This window comes from Saccoglossus kowalevskii, chromosome 11 (genome assembly GCF_978046115.1).
Source record: "Saccoglossus kowalevskii chromosome 11, keSacKowa6.1, whole genome shotgun sequence".
In the NCBI taxonomy this organism is placed as follows: Eukaryota; Metazoa; Hemichordata; class Enteropneusta; family Harrimaniidae; genus Saccoglossus; species Saccoglossus kowalevskii.
In genome coordinates this window covers 2,232,096-2,252,917 of record NC_140651.1, presented here as the reverse complement: position 1 = coordinate 2,252,917, position 20,822 = coordinate 2,232,096, and the positions used below count along the sequence as shown (strand labels likewise).

The 20,822-nt window shown below is 40.3% G+C and overlaps 1 protein-coding gene across 1 annotated transcript; it reads right to left on the bottom strand.

The window, feature by feature from the left end:
- Nucleotides 1-12,826: 12,826 nt before the first annotated feature.
- On the bottom strand, nucleotides 12,827-18,058 carry LOC102805969 (potassium channel subfamily K member 18-like). Its single transcript, XM_085505562.1, has 2 exons — nucleotides 17,587-18,058; nucleotides 12,827-13,695 (listed from the first exon to the last, which is right to left on the bottom strand). The coding sequence occupies exons 1-2, from the start codon at nucleotides 18,056-18,058 to the stop codon at nucleotides 12,845-12,847; spliced, it is 1,323 nt and encodes a 440-aa protein (XP_085361688.1). The 3' UTR covers nucleotides 12,827-12,844.
- Nucleotides 18,059-20,822: the final 2,764 nt, after the last annotated feature.

Sequence of the window (20,822 nt, the reverse complement as noted above, 5' to 3'; positions counted from 1 at the left end):
CACTAAACTGGACATTGATACACAACAGAGACAGCAGTGTCACTAACTGGACATTGATACACAACAGTGACATCAGTGTCACTAAACTGGACATTAGTACACAACAGTGACAGCAATGTCACTAAACTTGACATTAGTACACAACAGCGACAGCAGTGTCACTAAACTAGACATTGATACACAACAGTGACAGCAATGTCACTAAACTGGACATTAGTACACAACAGCGACATCAGTGTCACTAAACTGGACATTGATACACAACAGAGACAGCAGTGTCACTAACTGGACATTGATACACAACAGTGACATCAGTGTCACTAAACTGGACATTAGTACACAACAGTGACATCGGTGTCACTAAACTGGATATTGATACACAACAGCGACAGCAGTGTCACTAAACTGGACATTGATACACAACAGCGACAGCAGTGTCAATACACTGGACATTGATACACAACAGCGACAACTTCAGTGTCACTAAACTGGACATTAGTACACAACAGTGGCAGCAGTGTCACTAAACTGGACATTAGTACACAACAGTGACATCAGTGTCATTAAACTGGACATTGATACACAACAGCGACAGCAGTGTCACTAAACTGGACATTAGTACACAACAGCGACAGCAGTGTCACTAAACTAGACATTGATACACAACAGTGACAGCAATGTCACTAAACTGGACATTAGTACACAACAGCGACATCAGTTTCACTAAACTGGACATTAGTCACAACAGCGACAGCAGTGCCACTAAACAGGACATTGATACACAACAGCGACAGCAGTGTCACTAAACTGGACATTGATACACAACAGTGACATCAGTGTCACTAAACTGAACATTGATACACAATAGTGACAGCAATGTCACTAAACTGGACATTAGTACACAACAGCGACAGCAGTGTCACTGAACTGGACATTGATACACAACAGTGACATCAGTGTCACTAAACCGGACATTAGTACACAACAGTGACATCAGTGTCACTAAACTGGACATTGATACACAACAGCGACAGCAGTGTCACTAAACTGGACATTGATACACAACAGTGACAGCAATGTCACTAAACTGGACATTAGTACACAACAGCGACATCAGTGTCACTAAACTGGACATTAGTCACAACAGCGACAGCAGTGTCACTAAACTGGACATTGATACACAACAGTGACATCAGTGTCACTAAACTGGACATTAGTACACAACAGTGACATCAGTGTCACTAAACTGGATATTGATACACAACAGCGATAGCAGTGTCACTAAACTGGACATTAGTACACAATAGTGACAGCAGTGTCACTAAACTGGACATTGATATACAACAGCGACAGCAGTGTCACTAAACTGGACATTAGTACAGAACAGTGACAGCAATGTCACTAAACTGGACATTGATACACAACAGCGACAGCAGTGTCACTAAACTGGACATTGGTACACAACAGTGACAGCAGTGTCACTAAACTGGACATTGATACACAACAGCGACAGCAGTGTCGCTAAACTGGACATTGGTACACAACAGCGACAGCAGTGTCACTAAACTGGACATTGATACACAACAGTGACATCAGTGTCACTAAACTGGACATTAGTACACAACAGTGACATCAGTGTCACTAAACTGGACATTGATACACAACAGCGACAGCAGTGTCACTAAACTAGACATTGATAAACAACAGTGACAGCAATGTCACTAAACTGGACATTAGTACACAACAGCGACATCAGTGTCACTAAACTGGACATTGATACACAACAGAGACAGCAGTGTCACTATCTGGACATTGATACACAACAGTGACATCAGTGTCACTAAACTGGACATTAGTACACAACAGTGACATCAGTGTCACTAAACTGGATATTGATACACAACAGCGACAGCAGTGTCACTAAACTGGACATTGATACACAACAGCGACAGCAGTGTCAATACACTGGACATTGATACACAACAGCGACAACCTCAGTGTCACTAAACAGGACATTAGTACACAACAGTGGCAGCAGTGTCACTAAACTGGACATTAGTACACAACAGTGACATCAGTGTCACTAAACTGGACATTGATACACAACAGCGACAGCAGTGTCACTAAACTAGACATTGATACACAACAGTGACAGCAATGTCACTAAACTGGACATTAGTACACAACAGCGACATCAGTGTCACTAAACTGGACATTAGTCACAACAGCGACAGCAGTGCCACTAAACAGGACATTGATACACAACAGCGACAGCAGTGTCACTAAACTGGACATTGATACACAACAGTGACATCAGTGTCACTAAACTGGACATTAGTACACAACAGTGACATCAGTTTCACTAAACTGGACATTGATACACAACAGCGACAGCAGTGTCACTAAACTGGACATTGATACACAACAGTGACAGCAATGTCACTAAACTGGACATTAGTACACAACAGCGACAGCAGTGTCACTAAACTGGACATTGATACACAACAGTGACATCAGTGTCACTAAACTGGACATTAGTACACAACAGTGACATCAGTGTCACTAAACTGGACATTGATACACAACAGCGACAGCAGTGTCACTAAACTAGACATTGATACACAACAGTGACAGCAATGTCACTAAACTGGACATTAGTACACAACAGCGACATCAGTGTCACTAAACTGGACATTAGTCACAACAGCGACAGCAGTGCCACTAAACTAGACATTGATACACAACAGTGACATCAGTGTCACTAAACTGGACATTAGTACACAACAGTGACATCAGTGTCACTAAACTGGATATTGATACACAACAGCGACAGCAGTGTCACTAAACTGGACATTAGTACACAATAGTGACAGCAGTGTCACTAAACTTGACATTGATACACAACAGCGACAGCAGTGTCACTAAACTGGACATTAGTACATAACAGTGACAGCAATGTCACTAAACTGGACATTGATACACAACAGCGACAGCAGTGTCACTAAACTGGACATTGGTACACAACAGTGACAGCAGTGTCACTAAACTGGACATTGATACACAACAGCGACAGCAGTGTCACTAAACTGGACATTGATACACAACAGTGATAGCAATGTCACTAAACTGGACATTAGTACACAGCAGTGACAGCAATGTCACTAAACTGGACATTGTTACACAACAGTGACATCAGTGTCACTAAACTGGACATTGATACACAAAAGCGACAGCAATGTCACTAAACTGGACATTGATACACAACAGCGACAGCGGTGTCACTAAACTGGACATTGATACACAAAAGCGACAGCAATGTCACTAAACTGGACATTGATACACAACAGTGACATCAGTGTCACTAAACTGGACTTTGATACACAACAGCGACAGCAGTGTCACTAAACCCGACATTAGTACACAACAGTGACAGCAATTTCACTAAACTGGACATTGATACACAACAGTGACATCAATGTCACTAAATTGGACATTGATACACAACAGCGACAGCGGTGTCACTAAACTGGACATTGATACACAACAGCGACAGCAGTGTCACTAAACTGGACGTTGATACACAACAGCGACAACAGTGTCACTAATCTGGACATTAGTACACAACAGCGACAGCAGTGTCACTAAACTGAACATTGATACACAACAGTGACATCAGTGTCACTAAACTGGACAATAGTACACAACAGCGACACCAGTTTCACTAAACTGGACATTGATACACAACAGCGACAGCAGTGTCACTAAACTGGACATTGATACACAACAGTGACTGCAATGTCACTAAACTGGACATTAGTACACAACAGCGACAGCAGTGTCACTAAACTGGACATTGATACACAACAGTGACATCAGTGTCACTAAACTGGACATTAGTACACAACAGTGACATCAGTGTCACTAAACTGGACATTGATACACAACAGCGACAGCAGTGTCACTAAACTAGACATTGATACACAACAGTGACAGCAATGTCACTAAACTGGACATTAGTACACAACAGCGACATCAGTGTCACTAAACTGGACATTGATACACAACAGAGTCAGCAGTGTCACTAACTGGACATTGATACACAACAGTGACATCAGTGTCGCTAAACTGGACATTAGTACACAACAGTAACATCAGTGTCACTAAACTGGACATTGATACACAACAGCGACAGCAGTGTCACTAAACTGGACATTGATACACAACAGCGACAGCGGTGTCACTAAACTGGACATTGATACACAACAGCGATAGCGGTGTCAATACACTGGACATTGATACACAACAGCGACAACCTCAGTGTCACTAAACTGGACATTAGTACACAACAGCGACAGCAGTGTCACTAAACTAGACATTGATACACAACAGTGACAGCAATGTCACTAAACTGGACATTAGTACACAACAGCGACAGCAGTGCCACTAAACAGGACATTGATACACAACAGCGACAGCAGTGTCACTAAACTGAACATTGATACACAACAGTGACATCAGTGTCACTAAACTGGACATTAGTACACAACAGTGACATCAGTTTCACTAAACTGGACATTGATACACAACAGCGACAGCAGTGTCACTAAACTGGACATTGATACACAACAGTGACAGCAATGTCACTAAACTGGACATTAGTACACAACAGCGACAGCAGTGTCACTAAACTGGACATTGATACACAACAGTGACATCAGTGTCACTAAACTGGACATTAGTACACAACAGTGACATCAGTGTCACTAAACTGGACATTGATACACAACAGCGACAGCAGTGTCACTAAACTAGACATTGATACACAACAGTGACAGCAATGTCACTAAACTGGACATTAGTACACAACAGCGACGTCAGTGTCACTAAACTGGACATTAGTCACAACAGCGACAGCAGTGTCACTAAACTGGACATTGATACACAACAGTGACATCAGTGTCACTAAACTGGACATTAGTACAAAATAGTGACAGCAGTGTCACTAAACTGGACATTGACACACAACAGCGACAGCAGTGTCACTAAACTGGACATTAGTACAGAACAGTGACAGCAATGTCACTAAACTGGACATTGATACACAACAGCGACAGCAGTGTCACTAAACTGGACATTGGTACACAACAGTGACAGCAGTGTCACTAAACTGGACATTGATACACAACAGCGACAGCAGTGTCACTAAACTGGACATTGGTACACAACAGCGACAGCAGTGTCACTAAACTGGACATTGATACACAACAGCGACATCAGTGTCACTAAACTGGACATTGATACACAACAGAGACAGCAGTGTCACTAACTGGACATTGATACACAACAGCGACAGCAGTGTCACTAAACTGGACATTGATACACAACAGCGACAGCAGTGTCAATACACTGGACATTGATACACAACAGCGACAACCTCAGTGTCACTAAACTGGACATTAGTACACAACAGTGGCAGCAGTGTCACTAAACTGGACATTAGTACACAACAGTGACATCAGTGTCACTAAACTTGACATTGATACACAACAGCAACAGCAGTGTCACTAAACTGGACATTAGTACACAACAGCGACAGCAGTGTCACTAAACTAGACATTGATACACAACAGTGACAGCAATGTCACTAAACTGGACATTAGTACACAACAGCGACATCAGTGTCACTAAACTGGACATTGATACACAACAGAGACATCAGTGTCACTAACTGGACATTGATACACAACAGTGACATCAGTGTCACTAAACTGGACATTAGTACACAACAGTGACATCAGTGTCACTAAACTGGATATTGATACACAACAGCGACAGCAGTGTCACTAAACTGGACATTGATACACAACAGCGACAGCAGTGTCAATACACTGGACATTGATACACAACAGCGACAACTTCAGTGTCACTAAACTGGACATTAGTACACAACAGTGGCAGCAGTGTCACTAAACTGGACATTAGTACACAACAGTGACATCAGTGTCACTAAACTGGACATTGATACACAACAGCAACAGCAGTGTCACTAAACTGGACATTAGTACACAACAGCGACAGCAGTGTCACTAAACTAGACATTGATACACAACAGTGACAGCAATGTCACTAAACTGGACATTAGTACACAACAGCGACATCAGTGTCACTAAACTGGACATTGATACACAACAGAGACAGCAGTGTCACTAACTGGACATTGATACACAACAGTGACATCAGTGTCACTAAACTGGACATTAGTACACAACAGTGACATCAGTGTCACTAAACTGGATATTGATACACAACAGCGTCAGCAGTGTCACTAAACTGGACATTGATACACAACAGCGACAGCAGTGTCAATACACTGGACATTGATACACAACAGCGACAACTTCAGTGTCACTAAACTGGACATTAGTACACAACAGTGGCAGCAGTGTCACTAAACTGGACATTAGTACACAACAGTGACATCAGTGTCATTAAACTGGACATTAGTACACAACAGCGACAGCAGTGTCACTAAACTAGACATTGATACACAACAGTGACAGCAATGTCACTAAACTGGACATTAGTACACAACAGCGACATCAGTTTCACTAAACTGGACATTAGTCACAACAGCGACAGCAGTGCCACTAAACAGGACATTGATACACAACAGCGACAGCAGTGTCACTAAACTGGACATTGATACACAACAGTGACAGCAGTGTCACTAAACTGGACATTGATACACAACAGTGACAGCAATGTCACTAAACTGGACATTAGTACACAACAGCGACAGCAGTGTCACTAAACTGGACATTGATACACAACAGTGACATCAGTGTCACTAAACTGGACATTAGTACACAACAGTGACATCAGTGTCACTAAACTGGACATTGATACACAACAACGACAGCAGTGTCACTAAACTAGACATTGATACACAACAGTGACAGCAGTGTCACTAAACTGGACATTGATACACAACAGTGACATCAGTGTCACTAAACTGGACATTAGTACACAACAGTGACATCAGTGTCACTAAACTGGATATTGATACACAACAGCGATAGCAGTGTCACTAAACTGGACATTAGTACACAATAGTGACAGCAGTGTCACTAAACTGGACATTGATATACAACAGCGACAGCAGTGTCACTAAACTGGACATTAGTACACAACAGTGACAGCAATGTCACTAAACTGGACATTGATACACAACAGCGACAGCAGTGTCACTAAACTGGACATTGGTACACAACAGTGACAGCAGTGTCACTAAACTGGACATTGATACACAACAGCGACAGCAGTGTCGCTAAACTGGACATTGGTACACAACAGCGACAGCAGTGTCACTAAACTGGACATTGATACACAACAGTGACATCAGTGTCACTAAACTGGACATTAGTACACAACAGTGACATCAGTGTCACTAAACTGGACATTGATACACAACAGCGACAGCAGTGTCACTAAACTAGACATTGATAAACAACAGTGACAGCAATGTCACTAAACTGGACATTAGTACGCAACAGCGACATCAGTGTCACTAAACTGGACATTGATACACAACAGAGACAGCAGTGTCACTAACTGGACATTGATACACAACAGTGACATCAGTGTCACTAAACTGGACATTAGTACACAACAGTGACATCAGTGTCACTAAACTGGATATTGATACAGAACAGCGACAACAGTGTCACTAAACTGGACATTGATACACAACAGCGACAGCAGTGTCAATACACTGGACATTGATACACAACAGCGACAACCTCAGTGTCACTAAACTGGACATTAGTACACAACAGTGGCAGCAGTGTCACTAAACTGGACATTAGTACACAACAGTGACATCAGTGTCACTAAACTGGACATTGATACACAACAGCGACAGCAGTGTCACTAAACTAGACATTGATACACAACAGTGACAGCAATGTCACTAAACTGGACATTAGTACACAACAGCGACATCAGTGTCACTAAACTGGACATTAGTCACAACAGCGACAGCAGTGCCACTAAACAGGACATTGATACACAACAGCGACAGCAGTGTCACTAAACTGGACATTGATACACAACAGTGACATCAGTGTCACTAAACTGGACATTAGTACACAACAGTGACATCAGTTTCACTAAACTGGACATTGATACACAACAGCCACAGCAGTGTCACTAAACTGGACATTGATACACAACAGTGACAGCAATGTCACTAAACTGGACATTAGTACACAACAGCGACAGCAGTGTCACTAAACTGGACATTGATACACAACAGTGACATCAGTGTCACTAAACTGGACATTAGTACACAACAGTGACATCAGTGTCACTAAACTGGACATTGATACACAACAGCGACAGCAGTGTCACTAAACTAGACATTGATACACAACAGTGACAGCAATGTCACTAAACTGGACATTAGTACACAACAGCGACATCAGTGTCACTAAACTGGACATTAGTCACAACAGCGACAGCAGTGCCACTAAACTAGACATTGATACACAACAGTGACATCAGTGTCACTAAACTGGACATTAGTACACAACAGTGACATCAGTGTCACTAAACTGGATATTGATACACAACAGCGACAGCAGTGTCACTAAACTGGACATTAGTACACAATAGTGACAGCAGTGTCACTAAACTTGACATTGATACACAACAGCGACAGCAGTGTCACTAAACTGGACATTAGTACAGAACAGTGACAGCAATGTCACTAAACTGGACATTGATACACAACAGCGACAGCAGTGTCACTAAACTGGACATTGGTACACAACAGTGACAGCAGTGTCACTAAACTGGACATTGATACACAACAGCGACAGCAGTGTCGCTAAACTGGACATTGGTACACAACAGCGACAGCAGTGTCACTAAACTGGACATTGATACACAACAGTGACATCAGTGTCACTAAACTGGACATTAGTACACAACAGTGACATCAGTGTCACTAAACTGGACATTGATACACAACAGCGACAGCAGTGTCACTAAACTAGACATTGATAAACAACAGTGACAGCAATGTCACTAAACTGGACATTAGTACGCAACAGCGACATCAGTGTCACTAAACTGGACATTGATACACAACAGAGACAGCAGTGTCACTAACTGGACATTGATACACAACAGTGACATCAGTGTCACTAAACTGGACATTAGTACACAACAGTGACATCAGTGTCACTAAACTGGATATTGATACACAACAGCGACAACAGTGTCACTAAACTGGACATTGATACACAACAGCGACAGCAGTGTCAATACACTGGACATTGATACACAACAGCGACAACCTCAGTGTCACTAAACTGGACATTAGTACACAACAGTGGCAGCAGTGTCACTAAACTGGACATTAGTACACAACAGTGACATCAGTGTCACTAAACTGGACATTGATACACAACAGCGACAGCAGTGTCACTAAACTAGACATTGATACACAACAGTGACAGCAATGTCACTAAACTGGACATTAGTACACAACAGCGACATCAGTGTCACTAAACTGGACATTAGTCACAACAGCGACAGCAGTGCCACTAAACAGGACATTGATACACAACAGCGACAGCAGTGTCACTAAACTGGACATTGATACACAACAGTGACATCAGTGTCACTAAACTGGACATTAGTACACAACAGTGACATCAGTTTCACTAAACTGGACATTGATACACAACAGCCACAGCAGTGTCACTAAACTGGACATTGATACACAACAGTGACAGCAATGTCACTAAACTGGACATTAGTACACAACAGCGACAGCAGTGTCACTAAACTGGACATTGATACACAACAGTGACATCAGTGTCACTAAACTGGACATTAGTACACAACAGTGACATCAGTGTCACTAAACTGGACATTGATACACAACAGCGACAGCAGTGTCACTAAACTAGACATTGATACACAACAGTGACAGCAATGTCACTAAACTGGACATTAGTACACAACAGCGACATCAGTGTCACTAAACTGGACATTAGTCACAACAGCGACAGCAGTGCCACTAAACTAGACATTGATACACAACAGTGACATCAGTGTCACTAAACTGGACATTAGTACACAACAGTGACATCAGTGTCACTAAACTGGATATTGATACACAACAGCGACAGCAGTGTCACTAAACTGGACATTAGTACAAAATAGTGACAGCAGTGTCACTAAACTTGACATTGATACACAACAGCGACAGCAGTGTCACTAAACTGGACATTAGTACAGAACAGTGACAGCAATGTCACTAAACTGGACATTGATACACAACAGCGACAGCAGTGTCACTAAACTGGACATTGGTACACAACAGTGACAGCAGTGTCACTAAACTGGACATTGATACACAACAGCGACAGCAGTGTCACTAAACTGGACATTGATACACAACAGTGATAGCAATGTCACTAAACTGGACATTAGTACACAGCAGTGACAGCAATGTCACTAAACTGGACATTGTTACACAACAGTGACATCAGTGTCACTAAACTGGACATTGATACACAAAAGCGACAGCAATGTCACTAAACTGGACATTGATACACAACAGCGACAGCGGTGTCACTAAACTAGACATTGATACACAACATCGACAGCAGTGTCACTAAACTGGACGTTGATACACAACAGCGACAACAGTGTCACTAATCTGGACATTAGTACACAACAGCGGCAGCAGTGTCACTAAACTGAACATTATTACGCACTAGCGAGAGTGTTACTAGACTGGACATTATTACGTAATAGCAATAACATTATATTAGCACATGACTTCTTTTCTTCTAACTATACAATCACAATGTAATATGGGTGTACTCATTGCCAATACAATGTCATAACGCCCCATGATTGGAAATACATAATGTACATAAACAAATATATAAATAAATGAATGAATGAAAAAAAAATCTGTTTTCTTTTACCGGCGTGCTATCAATCTATTGTTCTTGATCGAATCCAGACCTACTATATTCATTATTTTAAAAATAGACTTAAAAGTATGTAGATGTAAGATAAGTTTTCCTAACCAAATATGCACTGACTTGTTATGCATATAAACCCGTATGTCTACTTCTGTCGGGAAATGCTTTCAGCAATAACATTGCTCGTTTATATTGTATGTGTTTTGTTCATAGATAATATGACACCTGTTCCATTTTTGTGGCAACCTCTAGACCTTATTGACGAATTCTATTCGGGAGAATGTAATGGCGACACCGTCTAGTTTCTACAGTAGTTTCTCAAGCGTATATTGTCAACTTTTTCGCATAACACATTACCTATACCACATTTTATTTGCTCTACAAATTTTCATCAAGTTATCTGAATTTGAATTAAATATTTCACTTATGATAATATATTTTGCATGACCACATTTCGAACGTATTATTTAAATCCGTATTACCGGGTATTCAATTACCTTTACTGTATTCTTCTTTATTTATATTTTATAAAATATTTATATTACCAAATTTCAACAACCTAATTTATTATGACGATGACGTATTTCTTCTCATTTAACATATACAAAAATCGCAACCAACTAAAAAAATTGTTATTTTTATAGTTTATTTGGGATTCGCAAGCGTGAAGGTGAAAATCACGTGTACACACCATTAGTTCAGACCACTTTCACCGTGTGTACACGCTATTATTATATCTATAAGAGGTGTTTCGTACAAACTCTAAGCTTTACTTCAAGGTCAAATGCATTATGTGCAACCGGAATGGGTTGGCAACGAATATATCGTGCTTGACGCGGTGTGGTGTATATAAGTATATAACCCCATCATCTTGCTACACAAATGCGCCCAATCACTGGTTGCCAACGAGCCAATCGTGCTTGACCTGAAAAGGTGGCACACATCCAGGTGGTCGAATAGCAGACCCCATCATCTTGCTACAAAAATGTACCCAATCATGGGAAGCCAACGAATTGCTATTGCTTGACCTGAAGAAGTGGCTAGTTTGCATCAAAACTTTTCAATAATTCATTAAAACATGCCACGTGCCCCAAAACAAAAATCGGAAAACCAGTGAGGAGATCCCCGTCCCGAGGATACTCACGCACGAAGGACGTTCCCGAGATCTTACCCCTGTCTTTATGACGGAACTGTTATGTTTTGGCGTTTTGCAATTATGGACTAAAACGAACTAACTCACAAAGACAGAAGTAAGGTTTTTGGGACGTCCTTCGTGCATGGGGATCCTCGGGTCGGGGATCTCCTTGATTGGTTTTCGATTCCTCCTTTTAAGGGTATCTTGACCAATGGCTGGCTGCCATTTTAATCTTAATCACGCGATAATGCAACTTACAGACAATCGAAATTTAATACATTTGTACGTGACATTTATGACGTCACTAGGAGGTACTATTGTGTAAAGCGCAACGATAGTTATTTTTCACCTCAATTGCGCGTTTTTTCAAATACGCTATATTACGCATAGTTTTGTTATTCATTCATTTATTTATATATTTTTTGTAAAAACTTTCCCTCAAGTCAAAATTCGACAAATAACCATAGATACACTGTCAAATACAAAAAGTAGGCCCGCTCTTGAGGGATCCGTACCGGCGCTTTCGGTGAAACGTTCAGTGCGAGGAGTGCGTAAATTGAATTAGTAATATAATTCTATCGAAATGATCAGAAAAAATCGAATAACACGAAGCGAACCGAACTTTTTCTGGTTAAGTGAGGTCATAATTATCTATTCTTCTTTTTACTATATTTGAAGAAGTACGTTTTCCATGTGAGAAACACTAATCTTTATTTACGTCATTGGAAGATGAAAGTGTACTGCAACCCCAATTGAACACCATCCTTGCAAAATTGTTGATTCTGGCTTGCGAGAGGTTGATACAAGCAGACATGATAACCATACCAACGACGATATAAAATGCTATAAACATGTGTTTAATTCCGGGATCGTATCGTGGCACGTAATCTCCGAAGCCTATCGTTGAAAATGTCATAACACAAAAATAAACTGATTCTAAATACGTCCATTGTTCCATTGCTGAGAAGACCACAGCACACACACAAACATAAATGACAAGTAATATAGTTAGTATTATTACCGGCACCTCTATTGCGTCAAAATCAACGTTTTCCTGTTTACTATTGCACATACGATAAGTCCGTGAACTGCTTTGCTCGCCATTAGCTTCATTGCTCAGAGAAATCGAATCCGGCGTTGTGTTGGTTGTTTCTGACATACTATTTTGTGAAGTATTGTTTTCTGTTGTGGAAACAACTGGGTTTAACAGATTTAGCTCAATTGTTGTTCCTGGTTCGCCGTATAACTCTTCCCTACGACTGATTGAATACTCACTCTCCTCGTCATAGGTATACGTAGAGACATTTTCGTCACTATCTTCTAAGTTCCGGCTATTGACGCATTGCTCTCTGTGTCGAAGTTGCTGTGACCCACATAAGAGATCACGCCACCTGGCGATGGCGCAAGAGATTGTCCAATAAATTCGTTTTACTGGAGCAGCCATTAGCGCACCAAGCTTCGCTAAATACAGGAAAAACAGCGGAATGCCAAAAATTGCGTAGAAAATGCATGCCACTTGTCCTAGTGGCGTAGTAGGTGCAATATGACCATATCCTAATAATACAAACATAATGACGGGACGGGTTAAATGATAGTTCAAGGTCATCTATAACAACTATTCGCATGGGTTAACGTCAAGTTGTCTCAACAAACAAACAATATGATAACATTCATTGATATGTAATATGATTAATAAATTATATAAAATGTTTTATACTATATCTATAGTATACATTTGTTGCAATTCCCTTCTTCTCAATTGCGACAATTGCCCAATTGTCGTAACATTCTTCAGCTGTTCATTTCGTACATACCGCGAAAATTAGGTACGAGGTCAGAATCATTTACCGGTTATGTTTGTACTGGGAAACTAGTGCAAATAAAACATGGATAGAACGGAAAATCACTGATTTTCCAACGCATGTCTCGGCTCGCATGATTAGAAACTAATATGCCTGTTAATTAAGGCAAATGTCCTAAGTATGGCAAATAATATCGTAATGGTAACCTGACATTTAATCAAAGAGTGTGACATTTATTTGACCTTTCGAATATTATACTTTTGCTCCTTTAACCATGAAGTAAACACATTGATGAACCGGTGACTGCGTATATGCAGTTTGCATAGTTTTTATGTCTCAAAGATCCCCACGCATAGTGTTTATGTCTCAAAGATCCTCACGCGTAATGGTTAGATCTCAAAGATCCCCACGCATAGTTTTTATGTCTCAACGATCCCCACGCATAGTTTTTATGCCTCAAAGATCCCCACGCGTAATGGTTAGATCTCAAAGATCCCAAAGCGTAGTGTTTAAATCTCAAAGATCCCCACGCATAGTGTTTATGTCTCAAAGATCCTCACGCGTAATGGTTAGATCTCAAAGATCCCCACGCATAGTTTTTATGTCTCAACGATCCCCACGCATAGTTTTTATGCCTCAAAGATCCCCACGCGTAATGGTTAGATCTCAAAGATCCCAAAGCGTAGTGTTTAAATCTCAAAGATCCCCACGCATAGTGTTTATGTCTCAAAGATCCCCACGCGTAATGGTTAGATCTCAAAGATCCCCACGCATAGTTTTTATGTCTCAAAGATCCCCACGCATAGTTTTTATGCCTCAAAGATCCCCACGCGTAATGGTTAGATCTCAAAGATCCCCACGCGAAGTGTTTAGATCTCAAAAATCCCCATGCACAGCGTTTATGTCTCAAAGATCCCCACGGATAGTGTTTAGGTATCAAAGATCCTCACCAGTAATGTTTAGATCTCAAAGATCCCAACGCGTAGTGTTTAGATCTTAAAGATCCCAACGCATAGTGTTTAGATCTCAGAGATCCCCACCCACAGTGTTTAGATCTCAAAGATCCCAAAGCGCAGTGTTTAGATTACAAAGATCCCCATGCATAGTGTTTAGATCTTAAAGATCCCCACGGGTAGTGTTTAGATCTCAAAAATCCCCACCCACAGTGTTTAGATCTCAAAGATCCCCATGCGTAGTGCTTAAATCTCAAAGATCCCCACGCCCAGTGTTTAGATCTCAAAGATCCCAACGCGTAGTGTTTCAATCTCAAAGATCCCAACGCGTAGTATTTAGATCTCAAAGATTCCCACGCATAGTGTTTAGATCTCAAAGATCCCTACGCGTGGTGTTTAGGTCTCAAAGATCCCAACATGTAGTGTTTAAATTTCAAAGATCCCCACGCTTAGTGTTTAGATCTCAAAGATCCCCAACACGTAGTGTTATATCTCAAAAATCCACACGCATAGTGTTTAGATCTCAAAGATCCCCACGCGTAGTGTTTACATCTCAAAGATCCCCATGCGTAGTGTTTAGATCTCAAAGATCACCACGCGTAGTGTTTATGTCTCAAAGATCCCAACACGTAGCGTTTAGATCTCAAAAATCCACACGCATAGTGTTTATGTCTCATAGATCCTCACATGTAGTGTTTAGGTCTCAAAGATCCCCACGCGTAGTGTTTAGATTTCAAAGATCCCAAAGTGCAGTGTTTAGATTACAAAGATCCCTATGCATAGTGATTAGATCTTAAAGATCCCCACGGGCAGTGTTTAGATCTCGAAAATCGCCACCCATAGTGTTTAGATCTCAAAGATCCCCACGCGTAGTGTTTCAATATCAAAGATCCCAACGCATAGTGTTTAGATCTCAAAGATTCCCACGCATAGTGTTTAGATCTCAAAGATACCTACGCGTGGTGTTTAGGTCTCAAAGATCCCAACATGTAGTGTTTAAATTTCAAAGATCCCCAACACATAGTGTTATATCTCAAAAATCCACACGCATAGTGTTTAGATCTCAAAGATCCCCACACGTAGTGTTTAGATCTCAAAGATCCCCATGCGTAGTGTTTAGATTTCAAAGATCGCCACGCATAGTGTTTATGTCTCAAAGATCACAACACGTAGTGTTTAGATCTAAAAAATCCACACGCATAGTGTTTATGTCTCAAAGATCTTCACATGTAGTGTTTAGGTCTCAAAGATCCCCACGCGTAGTGTTTAGATCTCAAAGATCCCAAAGTGCAGTGTTTAGATTACAAAGATCCCCATGCATAGTGTTTAGATCTTAAAGATCCCCACGGGTAGTGTTTAGATCTCGTAGATCCCCACCCATAGTGTTTAGATCTCAAAGATCCCCATGCGTAGTGCTGAAATCTCAAAGATCCCCACGCCTAGTGTTTAGATCTCAAAGATCCCCACGCGTAGTGTTTCAATCTCAAAGATCCCAATGCGTAGTGTTTAGATCTCAAAGATCCCCACGCGTGGTGTTTAGGTCTCAAAGATCCCAACATGTAGTGTTTAAAATTCAAAGATCCCCAAGCTTAGTGTTTAGATCTCAAAGATTCCCAACACGTAGTGTTTATATCTCAAAAATCCACACACATAGTGTTTAGATCTTAAAGATACCCACGCGTAGTGTTTAGATCTCAATGATCCCCATGCGTAGTGTTTAGATCTCAAAAATCCACACGCATAGTGTTTATGTCTCATAGATCCTCACATGTAGTGTTTAGGTCTCAAAGATCCCCACGGGTAGTGTTTAGATCTCGAAAATCCTCACCCATAGTGTTTAGATCTCAAAGATCCCCATGCGTAATGTTAAGATCTCAAAGATCCCCACGCACAGTGTTTAGATCTCAAAGATCCCCATGCAGAGTGTTTAGATCTCAAAGATCCCCACGTGTAGTGTTTAGATCTTAAAGATCCCCACGCGTAGTGTTTATATCTCAAAGATCCCCACACGTAGTGGTTAGATCTTAAAGATCCCCACGCATAGTGTTTAGATCTTAAAGATCCCCACGCGTAGTGTTTATATCTCAAAGATCCCCACACGTAGTGTTTAGATCTCAAAGATTCCCATGCATAGTGTTCAGGTATCAAACATCCCTACGCATAGTGATTTTAAAGATCCCAACAAGTAGTGTTTAGATCTTAAAGATCCCCACGCGTAGTGTTTAGATCTTAAAGATCCCCACGCATAGTGTTTAGATCTTAAAGATCCTCACGCATAGTGTTTAGATCTCAAAGATTTCCATGCATAGTGTTCAGGTATCAAAGATCCCAACGCGTAGTGTTCAAGTCTCAAAGATCCCTACGCATAGTGATTTTAAAGATCCCAACGCGTAGTGTTTAGGTCTCAAAGATCCCCATGCGTAGTGTTCAGGTCTCAAAGATCCCGACGCGTAGTGTTTAGATCTCAAAGATCCCAACGCATAGTGTTTAGATCTCAAAGATCCCAACGCATAGTGTTTAGATCTCAAAGATCCCAACGCATAGTGTTTAGATCTCAAAGATCCCAACGCATAGTGTTTAGATCTCAAAGATCCCAACGCATAGTGTTTAGATCTCAAAGATCCCCACACGTAGTGTTTAGGTTCTAAAGATCCCCTTAAAGAAGTCAATAAAGCATTAAGGTCACTCACCTATCGTCGTAACAACAGTCAAGCAAAAGAAACACGACACGAACCAGTCAGTGAATTGAGAATGTTTAACAATTTCTCCACAACGTAACTCCGAGTCGTTTAAATACCCGGCAGCTAACTGTCGTTCGTATTTCATAAGAATCTCATTCGCTTCAATGGTCCAGTTAGACCTTTCGGCTTCCCACAAATCCTGCAGTGAATGCAGAAGTTTGAGCCGTAATATAACGTCGGGCAATAGCTTGGTTCTCGTACTGTTCACTGGTATCGTGTTACTCGCTTCATGCATCTCGTTTCTGAACGGAATTGTTTCAATAAACTTGAAAAGCAGACCGCCTAACATAATATAACCGACTACTAATATCCATGATATTAAATACGGCCTGCAAATTCGTTCACAAAATTTTGGATCTTGTGTGTGAACATCGGGCAACTCGGCGTTCGGGCTCAGTTGATCAGCAGATACGTCCGCCATGCTAACGTGGTATAATCATTCAGTGAACAAGGTCACTGGTTATTAGAGTTGAAAGGTCAGCAGGATTGAATTATATAGATTTGCCGAACTTCGTACTATGACCCTGTTGCACTGTTGAACACAACGATATATAATAATAGATCAAGGATAAGTTTTGCAAACAATGCGCGGTGAAACAGCTGTAACGAAGGGATTGGGCAGTACAAACTGCGGTGTCAGTGGCAACGCAAACACACAATTGCAGGAGGACAAAAATAACAACATTATTCCCGGGGGATACTCACATTGAAGCGCTATTTGTATATGTGCCGCCAAAAGGAGTCCCAAATTCACCACTTCTGTCTGAAAAGGGGGTATGTTACTAGTATTTTACCCTGTCTGTCTGAAAAGGGGTATCTTTTTTCCGTTATTTCTGTCTGAAAAGGAGTCCAAATTAGCCAAATTAGGTCATAATGAAAGCCTCGGTCCCTCACTATTGTTATCATTGTTTGATAAACTAATACGACCAATTCTTATATAAGGATGTGAAGTCTGGGCTGAAGAAAGTTCATTCAACTCTACTATAGCAGATGTACACCTTAGCTTCTGTCGCTTCATCCTAGGCGTATCAAAAAACACTCCGAAACTGGGAATTTATAGTGAGTTGGATAGATATCATATCGATTCATTTATTCAAAAGCAGTTAATAAAATATACAAACCACCTAAACAAAACTAAAAACCCTATTATTAAAGAAGCCTTCCTACTTAACAAGACTATACAAAGTAAGTGGTACAATGAACTTGACTCAGCACTTAAATATACAAATACAAAACTATCATATATTGAGAATAATGAACTAAAATCGTCACAAATGGCACGGATATATGACAAAATAAAAAATGTATTTATAAAGCATTGGATTAACTCAATTAATGATGATAACAGAGAAAACACTAATACAAAAAACAAACGAAGGACATACAAAAAATTTAAAACAAACTTCATTTTGGAAAACTACTTAATTAAGCTAAAAAATGAAGAACTGAAAAGTACCCTAACTAAATTCAGACCGAGCAATCAAAGTTTAGAAATTGAAAGAGGAAGACACAGCAGAATCAAAAGTAGCAACAGAACTGCAATGCACATCCCTTACTCATAATATGCCCAGTATATAGTAAAGAGAGGGCCACTCTATACAAAGAATCTGAAAAGATTATTCATGACTTTACAAATCTGACACCTGAAAATAAATTCATAAAAATAATGTCAAATAATAACTTAACAATTCCACTGTCGCAATATCTGAAATACAGCTTTGTTATTAGACAACAGCTCCTACTTAGTCATTGACTTTTTTTATATATATCTATTTTGTGTTCATTGGGTTTTTGTTTTTATATTCAGTTTATAGTTTTTTGTTGGTGTTTCATTTTATTTTATTATATATTTTTGTTACTTAACTTCAATTTAGTCTGTTTCTGGTTGTCTTTAAACTATTAGCCATTGTAATTTGATTAATTTGTATTTGTAATTTTCTTTTGTAACCTTCAACCTCCTCCAGTAGGTTGTTATGAGTTAATAAATACTAATACCATATTTTCCAAAGACTATCTTTAGAGCTTGAGTGATCAAACAATCAGGAGAATGAAGCTGATTTTTTCTTTCTATAAATGCCCAGGGACCGATGATGAGAGTACATTAAACCATATGGCCTGTCACTTTCTGATATACTTGCCCTTCTGTTTGCAACCATGTTTGTGATGATATACATGTGTGTGAAACTTGATGACTGCATTTTGCATTTTTTCATTCAAGCCCACCTGCTTTTCCCTTGGTACCATTTATGCTTACTTACTTACTAAAGAGGTGTCAAATATCCACAGTTTATCTAAAAATGGGTAGGCAATTTGAGTTTATTTCTGTCTGATAAGGGGTAGGAATTTAAAACAACAGCTACACACCCCGTCAGTATTTTTTGCAGGTAAAAAGTAAAGTTTTTTTTTTATTCTAAATACAAAAAAAAAATTAAGCGACGGGAAAACAAATGCACAAGTTCCCTGTCATCTCCCCTACTAACGTATTGAATAATCAATTCATTGTGACTAGAATGTTTATTTGCGTACATTAATATCGCCTATTACATCAGACTGTCGTTAGCATCGCAAATTAGATCACACCGTATCGTTAGTACCGCCTATTATATTACACACTGTCGTTAGCATCGCCTATTACATCACAACGTGTCGGTAGCATCATATTATTACATTACACTGTCTCTTTATTACACCACACTGTGTCATTAGAAAGATTTATTACACCACACTGTGTCGTTAATATCGCCTATTACATCACACCGTGTCGTTAGCATTGTCTATTGCATCACACCGTGTCGTTAGTATCGCCTATTACATCACACCGTGTCGTTACTATCGCCTATTACACCACACTGTCGTTAGTATCGCCTATTACATCACACCGTGTCGTTAGTATTACCTATTACATAACACTGGGTCGTTAGTATCGCCTATTACAACACACCGTGTCAGTAGTATCACCTATAACACCCCACTGTCGTTAGCATCGCCTGTTACATCACACAGTGTCGTTAGTATCGCCTATTCCATCACACTGTATCGTTAGTATCACCTATTACAACACACCGTGTCGTTAGTATCACCGATTACATCACACTGTGTCGTTAGTATCACCTATTACATTACATCACACCGTGTCGTTAGTATCGCCTATTACAGCACACTGTGTCATTAGTATCACCTATTAC

Excerpts from the sequence above, each read along its gene's own strand:
- LOC102805969 (XM_085505562.1), bottom strand. The coding sequence starts at position 18,058 with ATGGCGGACGTATCTGCTGATCAACTGAGCCCGAACGCCGAGTTGCCC. Across the intron at positions 13,696-17,586 it reads GACTGTTGTTACGACGATAG|GATATGGTCATATTGCACCT; the intron begins GTGAGTGACCTT and ends TTGTATTATTAG.